The sequence below is a fragment of the Vollenhovia emeryi genome, unplaced genomic scaffold (genome assembly GCF_000949405.1).
Source record: "Vollenhovia emeryi isolate VEMERY1.0 unplaced genomic scaffold, V.emery_V1.0 DF939141.1, whole genome shotgun sequence".
In the NCBI taxonomy this organism is placed as follows: Eukaryota; Metazoa; Arthropoda; class Insecta; order Hymenoptera; family Formicidae; genus Vollenhovia; species Vollenhovia emeryi.
Window position 1 is genome coordinate 23617 of NW_011967225.1, and position 14020 is coordinate 37636.

General features: G+C 43.4%; 3 protein-coding genes across 4 annotated transcripts; 1 reads left to right on the forward strand and 2 right to left on the reverse strand.

The window, feature by feature from the left end:
- The first annotated feature begins 843 nt into the window (after positions 1–843).
- On the forward strand, positions 844–7202 carry LOC105566918 (WD repeat-containing protein mio-B). The gene is made up of 15 exons (XM_012021320.1): positions 844–1304; positions 1386–1580; positions 1664–1924; positions 1984–2211; positions 3323–3475; positions 3556–3737; positions 3849–3982; positions 4048–4155; positions 4228–4591; positions 4676–4814; positions 4900–5038; positions 5263–5473; positions 5563–5777; positions 5930–6011; positions 7018–7202. The coding sequence occupies exons 1-14, from the start codon at positions 1169–1171 to the stop codon at positions 6009–6011; spliced, it is 2547 nt and encodes an 848-aa protein (XP_011876710.1). The 5' UTR covers positions 844–1168; the 3' UTR covers positions 7018–7202.
- Positions 6953–9037, reverse strand: LOC105566917. Its single transcript, XM_012021319.1, has 3 exons — positions 8127–9037; positions 7375–7561; positions 6953–7308 (listed from the first exon to the last, which is right to left on the reverse strand). The coding sequence occupies exons 1-3, from the start codon at positions 8205–8207 to the stop codon at positions 7229–7231; spliced, it is 348 nt and encodes a 115-aa protein (XP_011876709.1). The 5' UTR covers positions 8208–9037; the 3' UTR covers positions 6953–7228.
- A 6-nt stretch (positions 9038–9043) lies between these two features.
- On the reverse strand, positions 9044–14019 carry LOC105566916. 2 transcript variants are annotated; one of them, XM_012021317.1, is made up of 3 exons: positions 12885–14019; positions 9899–10274; positions 9044–9808 (listed from the first exon to the last, which is right to left on the reverse strand). In XM_012021317.1, exons 1-3 carry the CDS (start codon positions 12899–12901, stop codon positions 9056–9058), a joined length of 1146 nt encoding a protein of 381 aa, XP_011876707.1. In that variant the 5' UTR covers positions 12902–14019; the 3' UTR covers positions 9044–9055. The 2 variants fall into 2 exon arrangements, with proteins under 2 accessions (XP_011876707.1, XP_011876708.1); XM_012021318.1 differs by lacking the exon at positions 12885–14019 and adding an exon at positions 11298–12762.
- Between the last annotated feature and the right edge of the window lies 1 nt (position 14020).

A 14020-nucleotide genomic window follows, 5' to 3' on the forward strand; every position in this document is an offset into this window, starting at 1 on the left:
TAGAGCTACTAGATAAAGGGGAGCTGACTCGTCCGCCATCTTGGAGCCCAAACGTTTGACTTTAACAAATGCATTTCGGCACAAGATATGAATTTCTTGTTCTAAATTAATTGTTAATGAAATTCAAATTACGTCTTTGTTTTTGGAAAGCTATATTTTTATTTATTTACAAATTAAATTAATAATATAGCTTTAATAATTAATTAAAAATATAGCTTTCCAAAAACAAAAACGTAATTTGGATTTTATTAACAATAAATTTAGAACAAGAAATTCATATCTTGTGCCGAAATGCATTTGTCGAAGTCAAACGTTTGGGCTCCAAGATGGCGGACGAGTCAGCTCCCCTTTATCTAGTAGCTCTAGACCAATCGCAGTCGATTATTCTTACGACTACGACCATTGTAGACAGAACCGAGAATCATTGTAGCGGAGGCTTTATGCGACTGACTGAATTGACCAATCGCAGTCGATTATTCTTACGACTACGACCATTGTAGACAGAACCGAGAATCATTGTAGCGGAGGCTTTAAGCCTCGTCTACATAGAAGTCGTAAAGTCGTAGTCGTAAAGGCCAATGTCCACGATGCTAGAACTTGGTCCAAGTTCTAGCATCGTGGACATTGGCCTAGTTTACATCGTGCACTTGATACGCGTATCAAATAATTATTTGTATTTGAACTGATCAGCCAATGACCAAACGAATTTACTAGTTATTTACTATTTGTTACTATTTGATACGCGTATCAAGTGCACGATGTAAACTAGGTCTATATATTATACGTCTATGGTTCGTCTATCTAGGGTAGTTGTTGCTGGGGGGAGGGGGGGACGGCGTCGGGGGTAGAGCTTGGTGAGCTTGATAAAATTCCCGCGAGAGGAGACGCAAGAGGTCGGGAGGCATGATAAACGTAAACATCCAAAGGGCATGTTCCACAAGGGACGGATTATCATAACAAACGACCGAGGATAACAGAGGACGACGTATCTTTGGCATGTCGATCGGCTGAATGGATTTCGCGCGACGGAACTGCGACCGCGATACGTGTCGCTCAGGTTGTACGTAAACGTCTCGACGTCGGTGAGCGCGATGTCGGCGGGCGCGAGGTAAACGCGCGATGTCCCGCGGTCTTATGACAGAAGCGCGATAACGAGGCAGAGGAAAAGATGAGCCGACCGAAATGGGACGTGCTGTGGTCGCCCTTTCACTCGGACCGATTTATCACGTGGGACAGCGACACGCTGTTGAACCTCTACGAGATCGGGCCGCGTGACAACTGCGTGCGCGACAGCGATCAAACCTGTAAGTTCTCGTTTCGCGCCGAGCTCGCGCGCCCGTTAAAAAGAAAGGACGTTTCACGCATGTTTGCCCTTACCGTTGCAGATCTGCAGATCTCGGAGCACTCAGTCGCCGAGCTGGTCTGCTCCATTACCATCAACAGCTACGCAAAATGCGTCGACGTATATCCGCAGCCGGAGCCGGACATCGTTGCCAGCGGCCACGCGAATGGGAAGATAGTCCTGAGCACCCTCAGCCCGCCCGAGTTCGATTACCAGGGCCTGGTCGGCAGAGAATTTTGTAGAGATCATTACGTTACACTTGTTATCGAGCGCGATCGTGTTTCGGCAGCGCCGTTACATAATAACTCGATAAAATTCCAGTTCCAAAGTATATGCGGGCGTGCAACGTTGTTGCCTGGAATCCCGTCGACACCCACCTGATTATGTCGGGCCTGGACAAGCACAGCAAGGAGCACTCCGTGTTGCTGTGGGACGTGCACCACTGCCCGAAGGGCTCGGAGCGGCCGATAGTAGAAGCCGGCATATCAGAAACCGTACATTCCGCCGCTTGGTTCAAGCACGAGCCGAGATGCCTGGCTCTCGGTGTTAACAACAAGCAGTTGAAAGTTATCGACTTTAGAGGTATGTTCTTGAAAGACGTCATCCTCGTACGGTTTCAATACTCCTTGAATTTCCCTCAGACTCGGCAAAGGTGGTGAACGTTACTCCCACAAAGGCGATATATAATCTGTCGGTGAATCCCCATAACAATTATCAGCTGCTTTCGCACGTCGACAATCTGGTAACAATCTGGGACACTCGGTGCTTCGAGAAACCGATCGTTACTATAATGCCGCAGCGGCAGGTCACGAAGGTGCTGTGGTGTCCCACTAGACGAAATCTAATTGGCACGCTACAAAAGGACTCAGGTACATTGCGTACGCGTTTGTAAGCTGCAATTACATAATTAGCGCGCGTATACACAGTACCAGCCGAAGTTAAATCACCTTTAGGTTTTCTGAGCCTAATGCGGGGTCTACAATGCAAGCCTCAGAGTCGTAGTCGGAAGAATAGTAGACTATGGATTGGTCAATTCCAGAGTTGGGAAAGTTACTTCAAAAGCATCTAGTTACAGTTTTTTTTGCTAAAAATGCAACTAGTTGCAGTTACAAGTTATCAATTCTGAAAAGTAACGCGTTTACAGTTATTCAAAAGATAATGAAGCGTTACTTTGCAGTTACTTTCTTGCAATGAAAATAAAAGTGTCAAATCTGCATTTGAATTGTAAAGTGTCGATAAGGGCGTTTATGCGCAAATGCAAGGCCTAATGTAATCTGTCGAGGTTTAAAATACATGCAAAACAACTCTTAAAGTAGTTACTAGTTTTTACTTACTACTACTTGAATTAGCTACTACTTTTACTTCCTACAACTTAAATTAGCTACTAGTCGAAGGAATGTAACTGAGTTGAGTTACAGTTACAGATGGAGAGAAAGTAACAAAGTTAGAGTTACCAAAAAAAGTAACTGTAACTCCCATACAGCATCAAAGCTTTCAGAAACATTTCAGAAACATTGCAACAATGTTTTCTGAAATGTTTCTGAAAGCTTTGGTGCTGTATGGGCTGTAACTTCGTTACAAGTAACTAGTTACTTCCCAATCTTGGTCAATTCTTATGTGTCTGACTGAATTGACCAATTACTGTCGATTATCCTTACGACTGCGATTCCGCAACTCGCATTGTAGAACCCGCATAACTTTTGTCAAAGTGCATCGAATGTGTTCAAAATTTTACAGACACCTGGTAACAGGTGTCCAACTTGTATTTGAAGGGTAATGAAATTTGACGAACTACAGCATGTTTTTCGAATTTCTCATTCGTGCACTTTAAAACTAGTTGTGTTCAGAAAATCGAAAGATGATACCATTTTCGCCGGTACTGTATGTATAGTTCTGTCGAAATTGATGTTGGACATGTTGAGACACGCGCTGTTGGCGACAAAAAGAAAAGCTGAATCAGAAGTTATTCTCAATTTACAGCTGGCTTGCATCTGTTTGACATTCAGTACTGCGGAGCAGAGGACACCGAGCCGGGTGTTCTGGAAAGAGTGGTCTTACCCCCGTGGCACAGTCCCATCAGTTTTTCGTGGCATCCGACCGATGAGAATCGATTGCTGGCGATTTCGCTGCAAGGTGTGTTTGCTCCGATACCTTATCTTGGAACATAATCCGTTGCGATGTTCAAAGTTATTATAGCGTTCCTCGTTTCACAGGTGTAACCGATTACACTGTATCTGAGAGAATAACGCTCAATTGGTCCGCTCGGTCGTGTCTCATGTGGAATTGCGCTTTCAAGTCATTTAAATACATACACAGTGAAGACAGCGTTTATAAGGAATTAGACGATATCTCGGTTTTAACCAAGAGGCGTGCCATGTTTGAATATGGTTTGCTTGTGAGTGGCTAGGCATTCCATTTTGCCTTTGGCTTGTATCAGCTTCCTGTTCTTCATTTCTACTCTCGATTATATTTAATCGGTACATAGTTATATGTGCATTATTTACAGCCGGAGTTAGCTCACAATGGTGACATAGCCGAGAACGAAACTCTAAAGAATCTATGGCAATGGCTGTACTTGAGTCGCTCTTTGGTAGAAGACGGCACTATACAGAGTCCCGATAATAAGCATCCCGGTGTGAGGTAAAATTACAATGCCTTTCAGCTGGAAGTATTATGTAAACGTAATGTCTCCAACTTTTACATAGGACAGTTTTGAAATTGGGTCAGCAAAATCCAACCAATGGCCTGAAAACGGAAGTGATTCATCGTCCGTGGACAGATATAGGATCTGGTTATATGACAAAGGTCTACAGGTAATTGTCGACTGTTTGAGTACATAAAAGTACCGAGACGTTATGGGTGCTTGATTGTAATTTCAATCGTAGATCGTCGGATAGAGAAAGGAGTCTGTTTCTGTGCGGTTTACGATTTGACTGGGAAACCAATACGGCGTACGATAACGCGTATCTGGAGAAGCTCGAGAGGGAAGGCGCGTATGCGAAGGCAGCCGCATTCGCGGTATTCAATCTCTGTCTGAGGCAGGCGATAGACATTTTAAACCGAGGCGCCAACAAGAAGCAAACAACCATTCTGAACATGGTAGCTATGGCATTGTCAGGCTTCTCTGAGGAACGCACCACATTGTGGAGAGAATCGTGTCAGAAATCTAAATCGCAGTTATCGGACCCTTATCTGAGAGCGACGTTCGGTTTCTTGACCGCGGACAACGATTCCTACGAAAGCGTACTTGTAAGTATGGCACAAATATGCCAAGACGAAGCATCATGATCCAACGAGATCAATATCAGGCGCTTAACAAACTCGACGTTGTAGAACGAAAATGGTATGGCCGTCGAAGATCGAGTAGCATTCGCCCTCATGTTCTTGTCGGATAACAAACTGCATGAGTACTTGAAAAAACTGACCCAGAAGGTAATTGAAGATGGAGATCTAGCGGGCTTCTTGGTTACAGGTTGTTTGATCCGAATATGTCTTGTACCTTTATAAATATCTCATGTTAACCACGTGCTCGTTTATAACGTATCGTTGCGCTTTAGGTGCTAGTATGGAAAGTATACAGTTATTGAGTAAATACCTGGAAATCACCTCGGACGTTCAGAGTTGTACTCTTATCGCTATCAGAACTTTTCCGCCTAAGCTGCTTCAGGAGAATCAAGTTCAAGTGTGGATTACGAGGTACTTTGATCAAGCTTTTCTCACAAATATCGTCTTTAAACGTGATGTTTCCCCGAAACAAGTTGCACCATTTTCCTTCACTCGCGGTCCGCGATTCTCCAACCGACATACACAGGATCATAATTAAATCCGCCAATTATAAGCCGACCGCGCCCTCGCACATTGCGCATCCACTCTTTCTCATAAATATCGAATAATCAGGTTTTTGACTTTGTATGTTACAGTTACAGACATCTCTTGAACGCGTGGAAACTGTGGTTTCAAAGAGCGAAATTTGACATTGCCATGAGGTCCTCGACGCCGCAGGAGAGACCGCCGCAACAGATACACGTGTCTTGTCACTTCTGCGGCAAAAGCATATCGGCTTCCATGCAAGGACTGAGCAGGACGAGGGTCCCGTTCGGCAGATTAGGGAGCACTCCTAACAAATTAAAGGCACATTTCTGCTCTTTAGCTGCGAGATCTCGTAAAATTGTTATACGCCAGATCTCGAGATCTTTTCTCATCGTCCTTTTCGATTATAGATGACGGCATGCCCGAATTGCCGCAAACCGTTGCCGCGTTGCGCAATATGCCTGATGCACATAGGCACCGTCAGCGGATTACAAACAGCTCCCAGTCCCGGTGGCACCAGAACCGAGGAGTGCAATACCAAGCTTACGGAATTCAATAGCTGGTTCTCGTGGTGCCTAACATGCAAGCACGGCGGACACAACGGACATATAGCTCAGTGGTTTCGGTAAGAATACGAGATTGCGCCCATGCCGACTTGAATACATATTAACGTAGATTAACAAAATATAAATGTATCGGAACGTATTAACCTTGGAAGAGAGATGAAAATACGCGCGACCTGTAACACTATTGATTTCCGTTCCCGGTGTGTTTCAGACAACACACTGAATGCCCCGTAACATCTTGCAACTGTCGCTGCTCGTCCTTGGATTACACGCGTAACGCAACTGTGACATAGGTATAATCATAGACGAGAATGTTGAAATATTATCATATATGTACAGCGGAAAGTCTTCTATTACGAGATGGGCTTTTAATGCGAGACAGCAGATTTTCACCGTCCAAATTCAATCGCAAATCTTCCGCGACGGTTACACGATCTAACAATCAATTTCCCACCAAACGGATTTCACTTCAAGAGCAATAAATTCATGGTGGAACTAATAAACGATGCTTGTTCAACAGAAACACCGCTATTTCAATATTAGGAACTTGTCTCGTAATAAGGATAACTTTCTTCAAACATTGTAGTTTGCATCATCAGGGCTGGGAGACTCCACAAGAATGGGGAGACGATTATTTAAGGACTACCGCGACTCAAGGGAGCTCAGTATCAGAGTCTCCCAGCCCCGATAATGCAAACTGCAATGTTTGCGAAACGCCGGACCACACTACAAACGGTTGCGGCAACCATCCGGAAGCCATTACGACCGAAGAAGACAGCAGCCGCGAAAGCTTGAGAGCCAAGGATAACTTTCTTCTATTTTTGAGATAGAATAGAAGAAAGTTATCCTTGGCTCTCAAGCTTTCGCGGCTGCTGCCTTCTATATAATATAAATCAATTACAGCGTAAACGCCTTTATTTTAAGGACCTGGCACAGATGGAGGTGGCCACTTGAATTATCACGTGTACACCGTATTTATTTCATCCTGTTCTGTGCACCATCACAAACGGACGTACACAGGTGTTTTCCCCTCAGATGAAATCATTGTCGTCAGTGAATTCACGTGTTACAATATCGTACAGCGATTTTCCTAAATTACCTTTAAAAATGCTGTACATAGCATTTCTTAAGATAACCCCCCTCCCCTCCCCTCCCCCCATCTGTGCCAGGTCCTTAAAGTAAAGGCGTTTACACTGTAATTGATTTGTATCTTGAAGAAGAACAGAGTTAAAAATTTAGTTAAACTAGACAATGTTTATTACAACTCTATGATTTCGCATGTTTTGTGCACTTTATCAGGTCCCGCCCGGTCGATTTTATGTACAGACAAGGGAATGCATGTTCGAGTGGTCTTCTCTTACACTTACACGCAGCATTCCTTGTTATTTTTACGGTAGGAGTAACGTGCCCCAGACATCAGACGGTAGAATGTAAAAAGAAGAATGTAAAGAAATGAAATACGTAGTAAACTCAGTTTGTATATGTGAGCTTCTTGGACCTCCGCTTTCTCTTAATCTCCGTAGAACACTCCCTCCAGTTGATTCCCCACTGCGCAGCGCATGTTCACCATTGTATTATAGCTGTTTACATCTACAACAAACACCGCTTCGTTAAGGACGCCAACGCCCGATGAACTAGATGAACGATCTCACTCACCGAAGTCCTTGGTCACGTCCGGAGCGAAGCACACGAAGTTACCGCAGGACATGGTAGACTTGGACTTGACCGTGCCGCGCACTTCTATGTAGCCTGACGCGTTGCTGTCGAGCGGCTCGGGGAACGTCACGTTAATTTGAGCGTCGTCCGTCGTCGTGATCTCCGCGTTCATACCGTCCGAACTTTTCTGCAAATTGTGCACCAAACGCGCGCTTTAAATCACCAATATTAATACAAGTGAAAACTTTATCGGAGACAGTGCCATTTTAGGCGATTCTCTGGCACTCGATTGTCCATCGAATACACCCTTAGATTTGGCTCCCCGAACGCCTGTTCAAAACAAAACAAAAAACCGGCAGAAGATTCGTTCGAGTGACTTTATGGAGACATGTAGAGGGGAAAATCCCCGATTACGAGATAGCAGGTTCTCGACACCCAAATTCAATCGCAAATCTTCCTTCGCCACGATTACACAAGCCAGCAGTGAATTTTTCACTGAACAAATTCGCCGCGAGGGCGGCGGAATCGACGGATGCTCATTAATTTAGCAGAACCTCCGCTCGCATTTGAAGTCTATCTTATAATAGGGGACCCCCCCCCCCCCCCTACTGACGGGTGTATGGCACAAATACTGTTTATTTAATAATAATAATTTACATTTAATACAACGAAATGCGGTAAACGTGACCATCGCGTCCCGGCGTAATATCAACAATTGCCGGCGACGGCCGTAACCTAAAACATTTTCGTACCTCCGTGATTCGGCCAAGCACGATCGCCTCCTGACCGACGCGTTGCCCCAATCGCTTGCCCAGAACACGCACGTCCGACATTTCGACGTTTCGACAAACTCACCGACGTAACAACTGATATCTCGCGTGCGCACACAATCGCCGCTGAACCTCGTAAACAGAGGCCACGACCGAAGCAAACGAGGACGAGCTTGGCGCCAAGCAGCTACACGAGGCTCGATCTCGGGTCTGTTTTTTTACATAGCTCAACCGACTGCACCAGCTCGGAGTTTGTCTCTTTCCCCTCCGGTAGGGAGGGAAAGAGACAAACTCTGAACCGGTGCAGCTAGTTCAGCTGGAAAGAACAGACCTACATTCAACTGAACTTCTCGCCAGAGAGGGGAGACGAGCGGTGCAGCAAGTGCAGCTAAGAGGAGGGGGAGGCTGGAGTGATTCTGCACTCTCGGCACCTTCTGCTCCTAGAACTGTTTAATCCGGAGAAGGTTAAGGTGGCCCTTGGGCTCGATTCTTGAATTTACTCGAGGGAGAAACGTATTTGGCTATTCGCGTGGCTTTAGCCAGTCGACGTTCGACTTTCCTGTCGGAGCAGAATATTCGTGTACGTTTCTTCATCGAACGATTTCGAGAATCGGGTCAGAGAGCAGCGAAAGTTCGACTCGCGCGAGATGCTTCCTCGTAAACTAGCAGCGTCTTCGACACAAGTCTCAACGTTTCGTTAAAAATGCACACGTGTCGCGCTCTTGTCATCTTAATTACAAAAATACTCTACGTGCAAAATAGATTCGATTTATCCTATGTAACGAACGATGCAACGCACGTTCGTTACATAGGATAGGCTACACGCGTAATGTTGTACATTAACCGTAAACTGTCTCACGTTTGTGCGGAATTCTCTATAACTCAGCCGACGTACCTAGCGGCGCGTGGTCTCAAACATTCAGCAGTATCAGGATAGCGTTTATAAGGTTACACATGGCGCGAAACTGCGCCACAGATTTAGTCTCGCCTATGCCCATTTGCGTAACGCGAGGCGCGGACATGAGACGCAGGCACATTATGTGGTTCTTCGTTACGCTGCTCATAACGACTTGTTGTATCTCGGCCTCCAATAAGGCCTCGATGTCCCACTTGGCCTGTTGAAAATCCATACGACGGGCATACCCGTCCCGTATAGACCGCATTCTCTCTTGGACGTTGTGCGCAGACTTGCCGCAGTAATTCTTCTCAAATAACATATGAAGATCTTTGATCCCGAAGGCACTGGCCGCCTGATCGTTTATCGTGTACTTTTTCTTAGTGTGCTCGAGATAGAGCACCTTGGCCTTATCCGACGCTTCCTTTTTCGTCACACAGTCCAATATCCCTGTACCCAACTGTCGTATACTGCTCTCGAGCTCTTCCTTCTTGTTGCACAGGTTCAGCTGACTCAGGCCCTTTGTTATATCTGCATCTGCGTTAGGTACGCTAGCTACCTTTGGTTTAACTATGCTTGGATTCAGTTGCAGCAACAACTTCTTTGCAGCCTCTTGCTTGGCGGTCTTCTTGCACTGCGCCGTGGCCCTCTCCGATAATTTCCCCAACTGGACCTCCATCGTGAACGTCTTCAAGTGAGGCAGCCCTTCGTCGTAGACCAGCTTGTATACAATCTCTTGCGTCGAGATGCGTTGCTGCTGACAGAATTCCTGCGCACAGAACGAAGATTATGTTACACGATTACGTTCGACGAGCGGTCTTCGAACTGCAACGTTTCATGAGTAACTCGGGAGGTTTACTTGCAACATTCCGATGTAGTTACAGTGAACGGTTGGCTGTGCGCCGTACGTTGACGATGGGGACGCCTCGCAGGCACTCGCAGGGCTTTGTTTCACGTCTGCGACTGAAGGTGACGATCGAGCGTCCACCGGGAACGGGACAGTATTATTTGCGCCCAACAGCAACAGCATTTTCTTCGCGGCATCGAGCTTGGCATGCTTTTTGCAACTCCCTACACCATTTGCGCTCAATTGTTTACAAAACACGTTGCATATAAATTGAGAGCTGTTTTTTCCTCCATCGATCCTCTCCAGAAAATTGTACATAGGCATATATCCTTGCTTTATCGATATCTCTTGTAACGTGTTAATTGCCGACTTAGTGCCTGCCATTTTTCTGCAGTAGAGACAGAAAATGTGTGTTTTAAAAAATGGATGAGAAAGCAGACACATATGCACAATTCATCTTATATATTATGCATTTACTATTGTACACTTATTATTATTATATATGGTATTATATACTATTGTAACCCAGATAGCCAAATCTACCAGAACAGATTTCGTCAAATGCCCACTACGAATTTTGAAGGCAGAAAGACTGCGGATTGCACACAAGAACTGATATATTTGACACGTTTACCAGCGTGTCAGCGGAAATACGACAAAATCTGCTCGCACAACTGGACCTGTTCGATTTCTGTCGACAATTGACAGCGTATGTTTTGCAGACTGTTGCCAAAACAAAAGCCAAATGCGGACACAGACGGCTGTGGGTCTTGGTGTGGGCTTCTGACAAATCTGCTGCCAGTCTGCTAATATTTTGCTGACTGGGAATGTAATGAGACATTAGGTTCTCAACGTCCACGTTTAATCACGGAACCTTTATCTAACAATTTTTTACTAAACAATTTTTCACTAATCAATTTTTCACTCCAATAGATTCACAGTGGAACCAACAGATGTATATATTCCTATAGAACCTAGGAGGAGCAAAGGGCTGACGAAACCAACAGATAATGCCTATTCATTTAGCAGAAACTTCCCAGCGGGAAATGACTTGTCGATCGATGTCGAAACGATGTCGAAACCGTGTCGAAACTTGTTGATTCACGAATCGCTTCTTACTGGGTTCGATATCTCGTATTAGGAGCCTATCTCATAATAGGGGACTGCTCCTATATTAATACAGTTTAAAAAAAGAATATTCAGACGTTGAACACAATTGGCTAGTGTTGAGCCCGTTTAAATTAAATTTATGCGGCGTGGTTTATGAAGAAGAACACAGGAACCGCGGCGGGATTTCACCGAAATTCCGATCGCGACTATGACAACGAAACAATATCGCCTTTCTTCATTTCTCACATGTAAAATATCTTTCCCTCGTCTGCCAAGGGAATTTTCTAGAATGCTCTCTTACCAATGACACCACTGACAACAATGTCGCAGGAAAAGAGAAATAGATCGTCTGACGCAGTCCTCCCGGCTTATTCTCGGTCACAATGTTCTTCGTTTATTCGTGCAAGATCGAGACATTCCACGTCGTTATCTCGTATTCTATTGCTCTTTTACTCTCTTCCAGGCACACGAGGAATATATTGCACGATGGCAATCGCCGCGACTGAAATCGAAGACGTGGTTCCCCGATCTCTGCTGCGGGGAAGAACCTACACTTCGTGCTCCGACTTTATCAGCACTACAATAGATGAGTCACGCGCTGGGTAAACAAAGCGGGAAACGAGCTTGCCCTTAGAATTTCTCCAATACAAGAAGTAAATAAATCAACGGGTGTGCGTGCGATTCGTATTCGATACATGAGCCAATTAGGGGGACACGACGCGTGTAACTCGGCTGAAAACAGCCGAGATTTCTAACAAGTTTCTTATATGCAACTTGAGAATGGTGCATCTCGCTGGAGACTTTTCACTTCCGGTTTACATTCCTGTAGCAAACGCATCACACTCGACTACTCGTGCACCGTGACGTAAAACTGCGCGCAGAGAGATTACCAAAATTTCTTATGGCCGATTTTATCACTTCCCGATAAAATTATCCGAAGGTTAATCTCAAGTTTTAGCCAATCATGTGCATGGATCTGGTAGTTGATCTCCTGGTTAACTTTAACCGCAACATAACTTAAGGATGTGAAGAAATCGGGCATTACAGAAATATAGTTTTACGAAGGCAAACTGGGGGTTTTGCTACGAACACGTGTACAGGCCACGCGTCAGATTATATTTCTTTCGAACGGTACTCTCGAATAGTAAGCAGGCGTGTTATGTACTGATTGGTCGTCGCGTTGGAATGGCACGTTATACAGGGTGATTCAGGAGAAAGTTTAATTCTGACAAACTAAGCTTCGGACAAGAGAGTGCATTCTAATTGCACGACAAACGTTTGTTTCGAATCGCCCTGTGCGAAGACGCGGAGGTCCACATCTTTCAGCACGTATCAATCCCAAAATTTAATCCAGATTTTTCAACGATTTATTTATATATCATATTCTTTGTTCTTATTTATTATTTTCTTGTGATGCTTGTGTATCAATTTACTTTTAATTTCATTTACTTATCTTCTCCTATTTCAGTCCTTCAAAGTCATTTTGACCACTGGGGCCATTTTGACCAGCGAAAGTTTACGGCTAAATAGAAATTGCCGGGGTAAAAATAATTATATAAATAAGTGCATTTCTTTGCGACAACTTATTAGTGTGCATCTTATTTTTCTATAAAATTCGCACTATTGCGCTAATTTTGTTCTTAAAGCATCATATCTCTGGAGTATACCATTCAAATTTTTCCCACAAAATATTAACAATTTAAAAAGTTATGAATTTTTAAGTAAAAAATCTTTTTAAGAGTTTTACATTCGCTATTTTGCTTAAACGTTAAATTATTAAAAAACCTAAAAAAACCGTTAAAATATTAAAATTAAAATTTAGAAAACTTTTGATCCACATTTTAGAATATTTAAAGAATGTTCAGTGATGTTTTAACCCAATACATACAAGAAATGTGTAGTCATGGCATCAATTTAGAGTTGCTGGAAGTCTGGGGTCATCCTTGATCTTAGACTTCGTGTAACTTTGAATTTCAATTCTTTAGTGTACTGAAGTATGACTAATTTAATTTTATTGTAATCACTGTACTGTAGTCAGAAGAGTTAAATTGCACTTCATTTTCCTTTCCATTCTTGGCTGTTGTTGTTTGACTGTCGTTGCAAATTTTTTCCGCTGCATGGATGGCTAAATAAAAAATTTAATGTTTTTTCAATTGAATCTTTATTTTCGGGGAAGGCTAAGTCCGCTAAGTTTAGAGGAGTAGGGAAAGGGGAGGGCTGCAGCGCAGTAACTTACTTAGAAAGTAATTAACGCAGAACAACGGTAGACGGTGACACGTGAGCTGAAGATAATTCCAGAAATAAATTTTTTGAAAGTTATCCAATCACTATACGAACGTTCAACTAGGCAAAGAGATTATGTAGAGGCCTAAATAATACAAAAATTCATGCACATTGTTTCTATTTGATAAGTAACGTAGTTTCTGAAATTTGTTGAACATTCTGTGCATATTTAAGTTTAATTTAAAAAATAATATATATATATTTTTTATAAGAACACTTCGTATAGTTGCTCAAAGAAACGAATGATACAGGAGATAATTGGACGACTTACTGTTCAACTTTCTACAAAGTTACTAATGAGTAGGAGTTATTTGTTAATTTTTTTTCTGAGAGCTTTATTGTCACGTGAGAATAACAATAAAACGACTGACAATGTCTGGCAGCCGTTAAAGAGCTGCCTATTATAAATGTTTATACAAAGTGAACTTCTACTCCTCACTACTTGATCACCACTGTGACGCGAGATACACGAGAAAAATGTTAGAAATTGAAAGAAAAGTACTTACAAAAGCGCCACTATCTCACGCCTTACTTTACAAAAAAAAAAGTTTCTTCAGAGTGACATTAGCTCAGTGTGTTTCGTATAAGGGTTGTTTTCGGCTTTGCAGCATCAGATGCGTTTAGGAAGCTAAACAGTATATCCAAACGACATAACAACTTTGTACAATGAAAGCCTCTCTCTTTCTTTTTCTAAAACCTTAGAATATTAAATTAAAATTTCGCAAATCAATAAAGAAAAAT

What these genes read in the sequence shown, in the direction of transcription:
- LOC105566918 (XM_012021320.1), top strand. Translation starts at nt 1,169, where the DNA reads ATGAGCCGACCGAAATGGGACGTGCTGTGGTCGCCCTTTCACTCGGAC. An exon ending in AGCGGGCTTCTTGGTTACAG is followed by an intron (nt 4,815 to 4,899) that starts GTTGTTTGATCC and finishes GTTGCGCTTTAG; the next exon opens with GTGCTAGTATGGAAAGTATA. An exon ending in GCACTCCTAACAAATTAAAG is followed by an intron (nt 5,474 to 5,562) that starts GCACATTTCTGC and finishes TTTCGATTATAG; the next exon opens with ATGACGGCATGCCCGAATTG.
- LOC105566917 (XM_012021319.1), bottom strand. Translation starts at nt 8,207, where the DNA reads ATGTCGGACGTGCGTGTTCTGGGCAAGCGATTGGGGCAACGCGTCGGT. An exon ending in TGCTTGGCCGAATCACGGAG is followed by an intron (nt 7,562 to 8,126) that starts GTACGAAAATGT and finishes CACAATTTGCAG; the next exon opens with AAAAGTTCGGACGGTATGAA. An exon ending in GGACGTGACCAAGGACTTCG is followed by an intron (nt 7,309 to 7,374) that starts GTGAGTGAGATC and finishes TGTTTGTTGTAG; the next exon opens with ATGTAAACAGCTATAATACA.
- LOC105566916 (XM_012021317.1), bottom strand. An exon ending in ACTACATCGGAATGTTGCAA is followed by an intron (nt 9,809 to 9,898) that starts GTAAACCTCCCG and finishes TTCTGTGCGCAG; the next exon opens with GAATTCTGTCAGCAGCAACG.